At 45.2% G+C, this 9,739-nt stretch overlaps 1 protein-coding gene across 3 annotated transcripts in view; it reads right to left on the bottom strand.

Moving 5' to 3' along the window:
• Nucleotides 1–353: 353 nt before the first annotated feature.
• Nucleotides 354–9,739, bottom strand: part of LOC115102508 (E3 ubiquitin-protein ligase HACE1) — a 25,055-nt gene continuing 15,669 nt past the window's right edge. For all 3 annotated transcript variants that reach the window (XM_065008490.1, XM_065008493.1, XM_065008497.1), the window contains exons 15-24: nucleotides 9,045–9,156; nucleotides 6,243–6,340; nucleotides 5,881–5,968; nucleotides 5,444–5,593; nucleotides 5,037–5,233; nucleotides 4,527–4,658; nucleotides 3,065–3,163; nucleotides 2,752–2,822; nucleotides 2,543–2,656; nucleotides 354–2,152 (exon numbers count right to left, since the gene is read on the bottom strand). In XM_065008490.1, coding sequence (XP_064864562.1) covers nucleotides 2,050–2,152; nucleotides 2,543–2,656; nucleotides 2,752–2,822; nucleotides 3,065–3,163; nucleotides 4,527–4,658; nucleotides 5,037–5,233; nucleotides 5,444–5,593; nucleotides 5,881–5,968; nucleotides 6,243–6,340; nucleotides 9,045–9,156 — 1,164 coding nt within the window. In that variant the 3' untranslated portion in view covers nucleotides 354–2,049. The remainder of the gene's footprint in view (nucleotides 2,153–2,542; nucleotides 2,657–2,751; nucleotides 2,823–3,064; nucleotides 3,164–4,526; nucleotides 4,659–5,036; nucleotides 5,234–5,443; nucleotides 5,594–5,880; nucleotides 5,969–6,242; nucleotides 6,341–9,044; nucleotides 9,157–9,739) is intronic.

The raw sequence follows: 9,739 nt of genomic DNA, 5'->3' as shown, positions 1-9,739 counted from the left end.
GTTTAAGGTAGAGCTTGGAAGGGCAGATTGTATGGAGGATGCTGCGTTGCTATGGAGAACATAAGATGTGTGTTTAGAATGTGGCTTTGGTCACAGTGTGTCTGTCTGAGAGAGATGGAACAGAGGTTGTGTTTGAGGGAGAGTGCTGAGGAAACTGTTTAGCACAGGTAGCCCTGCTGATCTCAGCCTGTGACCAAACACAGCACATGCTGAGGGAACATACGTCCAGACACACACACAACTCCACCCACTATGCACTTTACCAGCATGCCCTCACTCACACAAGCTTGGGAATTGCTCAATGCTCTCCCACAATCACTCACTAATAGTTTATGTATGGGGGGGATACAATCTCAAAGTTTAAACAATGTATTATGTTTATGGTAAAATACATACTTTGTTTTTGAGTAATTTGCAGAAATATCTATAAAGGCTCTGTATACAATACAACATCTGATTACAATTGCAAAACAAGTCATACATTTAAAACAATAGTGATAAATAATATGAAATATAAGTATTTACATTCCCACATCATTGTAAAGAAGTAGAGTCATTTAAATCAAGGATCAAGAATAAAACATTTCTTAGCTACATTCATGATATGTCAAGTCATGATATGTCAAGTCATGATATGTCAAGTCATGATATGATTCTTATCCCTTTTTAGAACATGTTCCACCATAATGTTCAGGTAGGATAAAAACAAAAAAGCAATCAAAATCAAACTGGCTCTCCTTTTTGGCACTGCTGACCAAACCTTTCACTTAGCTCTATATACTGTAGTGCTCCTCTAACCTTCAAGTCGACTGAGCTGAGAGAAATACAACATGGTAAGCAGAGGCTGCATCCCAAATGGTACCCTATTCCCTTCATACTGCGCTACTTTTGATCAGGGCCCATCGGGCTCTGGTCAAAAGTAGTGCACTATACAGGAACTACGGATCCATTTGGGATGCACCCAGAGAGTCCTGCCAGTCAGATACAATAGAAAGGGATGACTGACTACTGGGCCCAGTTTTCCAAAAGTTTTCTAACCTGATAGGATTAAATACATAGAAATAGAATGACTATAAGTCGATGATTTGTCTGTTCTATTCGTTCTATTTCTATGCATTTAATCTTATCCAATAGGCGAAATCCGGATAGATAACTTTAGAAAAACTGGGCCCTGATGATCACTACAAGGACACAGAGATACAGCTGCAGATGACAGAATAACACAACAGAATGACACTAAACTGAAGAACCTCACAAAGTAGAGCCATGAGACATGCACCTTATAGGGTGAGGGAGTTGTGGTTAGGCAGCTGTGAAGATCAGGGATGTACTGTAGCGGGGGGTAAACGCCTGTAAGCACCGTTAACGCTTCTATTCATTTTGGGAATCGTTTATGTACCTATTCCTAGGACAAATTAGCCATTTTTGCATTAGTGTTTATGTTACTTGCAGGCTAGAATCTTTGCCACCTTTTTACGACTACCTCCCTGGTAAACACATGTAAAACCACCTGGCCACAGCCTCTTACAGTAATATCATTATAGACTCCCCCTTCAATTTGAAATACACAACAACCAGATCATTCCATATTACCATGTTACAGGAGAAGAATGCCAAAGGAGAGAGACTAAATGGAAGGCAGCTGACTGGCTTCACGCCGTGGGAGGGATGCTGTGCAGCCAGTCTAGTGGATAAGTTGTTGTTGTGACCATGGTAACATGTTTTTGGCAGTTCAGAGTGAAATCAGGGGTATCACATTTCCTTTGCCTTCAATTAGGTTGAAATGACAGGGAGCTTGTTTATCTTATACAAATCATAGCTAGCTCTGGCTGTAGAATAAAATCTACCCAGCTAAAACAAACTGCCACATAGATAGGTGAAATATGCCACATAGATAGGTGAAATATGTTTGGATTAGGAAGTGTTGGATGGATTCCTTGCACTGATGTGTCCATGCCAATGCGCACAAATACACACGCACACACACGCACACACACTCTTGTGTGCATGGACCAGAGGAGTCCCGCTGAGACGCAGCTGCAGCCAGCGTCACGCCATGGTGTACCCGTAACTCCCACAATGCAGTGCGACCAGCAGCCTGTCCCGCAGGACCTCCTGGCTGGGGTATTCTGGGAGTTTCATCATGTTGATGCTGTGGGAGGAACATCATGGTCAATGTAGTTTCTTGTGGTTCACTGCAGATTGATGGCATGTCATTATGTCTCATATCCAGCTGCTGTAGTATACAGTACAGTGGTGATTTCTATCTGCCAAAGTATAGACCTACAGTGATGAGAACTACAGTACCTGTCCTTTCTATCCAACATGCAGAAACCCCTCCCTGTTTTTCCCTCTCCCCCTCTTCCCCTCTTCTATACCAGTGCACTAAAGCAACACACACACACACACACACACACACACACACACACGACTCCAGAGGCAAAGGAGTCAGAGGAACCATACTGCCCTCTAGTGCTTTTTCTGTTTCTGTCCGCATGCTGCTCTCTCTCATGTGTGAGTGACATGTGTGTGTGGTCCTTACCAGGTGCTGGAGGTAGGCAGTAGGTTTGATGTGTATGGTACAGAGGCAATAGTGAACTTCTGTAAGCCACTACCTCCCATCAGAAAGGCAAAGCCACCATGAGGTACCCTGGAACTGACAGGGACATGAGAGAGGAATTAGATAGGACAGTTCTTATGAGGGAATTACTGTGAGAAAATCACCTGCCACACACACTATTAGAAATTCACCTGCCAGTGACAAACTGCAACAGTAGGACCCTCTCCTCTTGGGTAAGGCTTTCTACCACCTTCCAGAACCACTACAAGACAAGAGAATCCACATTAAACCAAATGAAAACCACTGTGAGATAAGATAATCTGACAAGAGAATCAACTTTAAACCACTAAGCCAGCCTGGGAGGAGGTGTTAAGATCTCTGTAGGATCAGCCAAGCCTGTGGTACATCTCTCTGATTTGGAGGTGTTTCCAGTAAAAAGGTTCCTCCGCTCTGATGAGGTGGTGTTACATTAAAAAGAGTCCTGCCTGGTGAGAGCTAACTCACCTGGATGACAGGTTCCTCCAGGTCATAGCCACTGGTGTATTCTGTGTTCCTGTGCCAGTCCTGCACATCGATCTCTGGCATCCCAGACAGCAACAGCTCCTACACACACACACACCCACAGAGACAGACACCCACACAGAGACAGACAGACATACAGACACACACACAGACAGACAGACACGCACACACACAGAGAGGTTAAATGGAGTAGTAGTCAGGACACATGGATCATACACAACAGACTTATAAAACATAACTTAATGCTTCTTCTGTTCAAAATCATGTTGTCAAAGACACAAGGGTGTTTGTCTAACACAACTGAACACAGGTGGTCCAGTGGTAAACAGAACGAAACTCTCCTCCCCACAGATCCTTATTGTTGTCAGCAGGCGAGCTGTGACTGTGTGACCGAGGCTTGTACCTGCACACACATGTCCAATAACACACGGCGGGCCAGATAATCGCCATGGTACCCTATCGATCCAGGGACTAGTGAGGACATGGATTTTGCTGACACACACAGAAACAAATCTGATCTGAGCCGGGCGACGGCGAGAGGCCTCAAGGTGACCCCAACATCCCATTGACACACACCGAGCCAGACAAGGTCAATCAATCCCTGCATCAGACATCAGATCCCGCTAGGCGAGCAGGCGAGAGATGAGGAGGAGAATAAAATATAATGGGCAAGAGGGGTTGAGAACAGAGAAAGAGAGGTGAAGGAGAAGGGAGTTGATGACAGTAGAGAGGAAAAGAGAGGAAAATAGGAAAAGAGAGAGAGAGAGAGGTGAAGGAGAAGGGAGTTGAGGACAGTAGAGAGGAAAAGACAGGAAAATAGAAAAAGAGAGAGAGGAGAGGTGAAGGGAGTTGATGACAGTAGAGAGGAAAAGAGAGAGAGGTGAAGGGAGTTGAGGACAGTAGAGGAAAAGAGAGAGAGGTGAAGGAGAAGGGAGTTGATGACAGTAGAGAGGAAAAGACAGGAAAATAGAAAAAGAGAGAGAGGAGAGGTGAAGGGAGTTGATGACAGTAGAGAGGAAAAGAGAGAGGACAGGTGAAGGAGAAGGGAGTTGATGACAGTAGAGAGGAAAAGAGAGAGGAGAGAGAGGACAGGTGAAGGAGAAGGGAGTTGATGACAGTAGAGAGGAAAAGAGAGAGAGGAGAGGTGAAGGAGAAGGGAGTTGAGGACAGTAGAGGAAAAGAGAGAGAGGTGAAGGAGAAGGGAGTTGATGACAGTAGAGAGGACAGTAGAGAGGAAAAGAGAGAGGAGAGAGAGGACAGGTGAAGGAGAAGGGAGTTGATGACAGTAGAGAGGAAAAGAGAGAGGAGAGGTGAAGGAGAAGGGAGTTGAGGACAGTAGAGGAAAATAGAGAGGTGAAGGGAGTTGATGACAGTAGAGAGGAATAGAGAGAAAAAGAGAGAGAGGAGAGGTAAAGTAGAAGGGAGGAAAAGCAAGGACACTAACCAATTCATATTCATCAAAGAGCTGGATGAGGGAGGGGGGAATGAAGGTGTGGAACCCGTGCAGGAAAGCATTTATCTGGGGTTGGATGGCTCGAGTCATCCTCAACTCTGTTACCAACTGGACATACTCTGCCTGAGTGAGAGAGAGAGAGAGAGAGAGAGAGAGAGAGAGAGAGAGAGAGAGAGAGAGAGGTTTATATATAGGGAACATTCACTATGTAGAGTCTGGTTGATCTTTGGGCAGCCCTCTAACGCCGTCTCGTTTCACTGGCTTCTTCCTTACAGAACATTACCACCTATAGGCCAGCTGTACACACATCATATACACATGACATAGTAATCATATAAGATCATAAGTGTTAGAGAATATAGGGGGCGCAGTCTACATCACAACTTCCTTCTGCTTGACCTGTCAATCATCTGCTATTCTCACCTAGTTGATGTTGAGAGCAACAACAAAATGCTAGGGGTTAGGAGTTTCAGATCCTCCTTCTGTGATAGGCTGGCTCACCTTGTTGTCCTGGGTGACAATGATGCTAGTCCCACCAGGTTTGAGTGGCACCTCCTCCATGGCGCCGAACACATCTGTTTCCACAGAGAAGGTGAGCTCCAGTCCCAGGTCGCTGATGTCGTTGTCCAGGATCCACTGCAGATTCTTGGCATACTCTGGATCGATGGACGAGACGTCCTGGTAGTTCACTGGGATGCCTGGACACACAGACAGCACCCATACTGTTACAACCCTGTAGCGTCACTGTAATATCCCCGTAAAAACACTAACAACTCTATTATAACCCAGTTACAAATGTAACAACCTGCTCAAGCAGAGGATACACCCTGGTAGTTCACTGGGATTCCTGTCCGCACATTACATCATGTTAACAACCCACTGTAGAACGTGGGTGTGAGGTGTGTTACCCAGTATGTGTTTGTAGAAGGAGCGGGTGAAGTAGATGTTGACCAGCTGACGGTGGTAAAGAGCCAACCCCAGGATCTGACCCGCAAACCGGAAGTAGTTCAGATGATCAGGGTTCACTGACGAGTTACTGTTGGGCTGGAACGTGGTGCCTGTGAGAGAGAGAGAGAGACACACACACACACACAAATAAATACCAGTCAAGCTTTGATCTTCTTACCTACCCATCTTGAATAAGTACTTGTATTCTGATGCGAGAAAGGAAAACATTTCAGTCACAATACACAGCTAGGCTCGGCATACAGACGTATAATTAACCAACAAAGTATTTGGATCATGATGCAAGGTGAGTGAGGGAAGAAAATACACCCTCAATTACAGTTGAAAAAAAACACTTTACACAAACAACATCTCATCAGCCAATCGAAAGGTGTCTCACCGTCCGCTGACTGGGTGAAGAGGCCGTAGTCTGCATTGATGATCTCATTGGACAGGACGTCAAACCACTCCCTCACCACGCCCTGGCCCTGGAACACAAAGGTCACAAGTCAATTAAAGGTCCACTGCTAAATGAACATGTACTAAATTGGGACCCTATGTCCTGTATAGTACACTAATAAAGTGTTGCTAGGACTAAGTGTGGGTCCATTTGAGATCGTGACCTATTCCCTTTCCATTTTGGGAACTATGCCATTGTTTCCATTACTCTAGGCAAGTTCAATCAAGAGTTCCTAAACTAAAGTATTTTAAAAGAAAATAAATACTATTTGAACCTAGGTCACAGACACTGATAATACCCACCATTCCTTCCTCTCCATGGAATCGTACGGCGATGCCCTGTTTGAGCTTTTCATTGGTCGATTTGGAGACCATCGCACAGCTACTGCTAAATATGGACTCTGACAGAAAAGAGGAAGAAACATATTGAGAAAGAAAGACACACCGACACATTACTGGGTGGAGTTTAAGACATTTGGGGATGAAGGATGGTCAGTGGGGTTAGCTGTACAGGAAGGGTTATACTGTATGAAGGATGGTCAGTGGGGTTAGTTATACATGAAGGATGGTCAGTGGGGTTAGTTATACATGAAGGATGGTCAGTGGGGTTAGCTGTACAGGAAGGATGGTCAGTGGGATTAGCTGTACATGAAGGGTCGTCAGTGAGGTTAGCTGTACAGGAAGGGTTATACTGTATGAAGGATGGTCAGTGGGGTTAGTTATACATGAAGGATGGTCAGTGGGGTTAGTTATACATAAAGGATGGTCAGTGGGGTTAGTTATACATGAAGGATGGTCAGTGGGGTTAGCTGTACAGGAAGGATGGTCAGTGGGATTAGCTGTACAGGAAGGATGGTCAGTGGGATTAGCTATACAGGAAGGGTCGTCAGTGAGGTTAGCTATACAGGAAGGGTTATACTGTATGAAGGATGGTCAGTGGGGTTAGTTATACATGAAGGATGGTCAGTGGGGTTAGTTATACATGAAGGATGGTCAGTGGGGTTAGCTGTACAGGAAGGACGGTCAGTGGGATTAGCTGTACAGGAAGGGTTATACTGTATGAAGGATGGTCAGTGGGGTTAGTTATACATGAAGGATGGTCAGTGGGGTTAGCTGTACAGGAAGGATGGTCAGTGGGATTAGCTGTACATGAAGGGTCGTCAGTGAGGTTAGCTATACAGGAAGGGTTATACTGTATGAAGGATGGTCAGTGGGGTTAGTTATACATGAAGGATGGTCAGTGGGGTTAGTTATACATGAAGGATGGTCAGTGGGGTTAGCTGTACAGGAAGGATGGTCAGTGGGATTAGTTATACATGAAGGGTCGTCAGTGGGGTTAGCTGTACAGGAAGGATGGTCAGTGGGGTTAGCTGTACAGGAAGGATGGTCAGTGGGGTTAGTTATACATGAAGGATGGTCAGTGGGGTTAGCTGTACAGGAAAGATGGTCAGTGGGATTAGCTGTACAGGACATACTGTATGAAGGATGGTTAGTGGGGTTAGCTGTACATGAAGGATGGGTTATCCTGTATGAAGGATGGTCAGTGGGGTTAGCTGTACATGAAGGATGGTCAGTGGGGTTAGTTATACATGAAGGATGGGTTATACTGTATGAAGGATGGTCAGTGGGGTTAGCTGTACAGGAAGGATGATCAGTGGGGTTAGCTGTACAGGACAGGTTATACTGTATGAAGGATGGTCAGTGGGGTTAGCTGTACATGAAGGATGGGTTATACTGTATGAAGGATGATCAGTGGGGTTAGCTGTACATGAAGGATGGTCAGTGGGATTAGCTGTACATGAAGGATGGTCAGTGAGGTTAGCTGTACAGGAACGATGAGTTATACTGTATGAAGGATGGTCAGTGGGGTTAGCTGTACATGAAGGATGGGTTATACTGTATGAAGGATGATCAGTGGGGTTAGCTGTACAGGACAGGTTATACTGTATGAAGGATGGTCAGTGGGGTTTAGCTGTACATGAAGGATGGGTTATACTGTATGAAGGATGGTCAGTGGGGTTAGCTGTACAGGACAGGTTATACTGTATGAAGGATGGTCAGTGGGGTTAGCTGTACATGAAGGATGGGTTATACTGTATGAAGGATGGTCAGTGGGGTTAGCTGTACATGAAGGATGGTCAGTGGGGTTAGCTGTACAGGAAGGGTTATACTGTATGAAGGATGGTCAGTGGGGTTAGCTGTACATGAAGGATGGTCAGTGGGGTTAGCTGTACAGGAAGGGTTATACTGTATGAAGGATGGTCAGTGGGGTTAGCTATACATGAAGGATGGTCAGTGGGGTTAGCTGTACAGGAAGGATGGGTTATACTGTATGAAGGATGGTCAGTGGGGTTTGCTGTACATGAAGGATGGTCAGTGGGGTTAGCTGTACATGAAGGATGGGTTATACTGTATGAAGGATGGTGAACTGGGTTAGCTGTACATGAAGGATGGGTTATACTGTATGAAGGATGGTCAATGGGGTTAGCTGTACAGGACAGGTTATACTGTATGAAGGATGGTCAGTGGGGTTAGCTGTACAGGACAGGTTATACTGTATGAAGGATGGTCAGTGGGGTTAGCTGTACAGGACAGGTTATACTGTATGAAGGATGGTCAGTGGGGTTAGCTGTACAGGACAGGTTATACTGTATGAAGGATGGTCAGTGGGGTTAGCTGTACAGGACAGGTTATACTGTATGAAGGATGGTCAGTGGGGTTAGCTGTACATGAAGAATGGATTATACTGTATGAAGGATGGTCAGTGGGGTTAGCTGTACATGAAGGATGGTCAGTGAGGTTAGCTGTACAGGAAGGATGGGTTATACTGTATGAAGGATGGTCAGTGAGGTTAGCTGTACATGAAGGATGGGTTATACTGTATGAAGGGTGGGTCAGTGAGGTTAGCTATACATGAAGGATGGTCAGTGAGGTTAGCTGTACAGGAAGGATGGGTTATACTGTATGAAGGATGATCAGTGGGGTTAGCTGTACATGAAGGATGGTCAGTGGGGTTAGCTGTACATGAAGGATGGTCAGTGAGGTTAGCTGTACATGAAGGATGAGTTATACTGTATGAAGGGTGGGTCAGTGGGGTCTTGGTACCTCTGTGGATTAGCAGGATGTCATTCTCGTTGACAGGTCGATGGACCATGTCTGAGTCTGGCTGTCCTGCCAATAGGTGCTCATAGAACCACTCACAGCGCTCCTTGAAGGGCTGCGAGGGGAACAAACAATAACACTTCACTTACAGCCTGCAGGTATAGTGCATTATGATGCAGATATAATGTATTACAAGACTTCATAGGATAATAATAAAACGTTATAAAGCCTAACTAAATACCAGCCACAGGACCTCCCAAAACTCATTATCTCTCTATACACTTAAATCTGAGACGGTGTCTAAACCAATGGTTCCAAAGCCTCAAGTGTTGAAATACAGTGTCTGGAGAATGCAGAGAGGGAAGAGTGGCATTTATATTTGCATAATATTTCAATGTCTTTGTTCTCTATGAGAGATGAGCTGGGGAGAGACAAAGTGAGAGACAGAGCGCGAGAGAGATTTTCCCCTGGGGCTCCTGTGCATACTGAGAAGGAGATGTGGAGATGGAATAGTCTTCTTCAGGTTAAAATCTGTAATTAAAACGAGGGGCTCTTGTTCCCAGGTGGGATATAATCCAGAGGTAACGAGGCTTGGCACGCCGTCCGCCGCTCAAATATGAATAGTGAGGAGTGAGAGTGGAACACTACACACAACTTAGAACAGGCACTTAAAATTTATGAAGCTGTATAAAAAGGAA

Source organism: Oncorhynchus nerka, linkage group LG3, assembly GCF_034236695.1.
Source record: "Oncorhynchus nerka isolate Pitt River linkage group LG3, Oner_Uvic_2.0, whole genome shotgun sequence".
Taxonomy (NCBI): domain Eukaryota; kingdom Metazoa; phylum Chordata; class Actinopteri; order Salmoniformes; family Salmonidae; genus Oncorhynchus; species Oncorhynchus nerka.
Note: the sequence above shows the minus strand (reverse complement) of the source record. Positions and strands in the feature narration are given on the sequence as shown.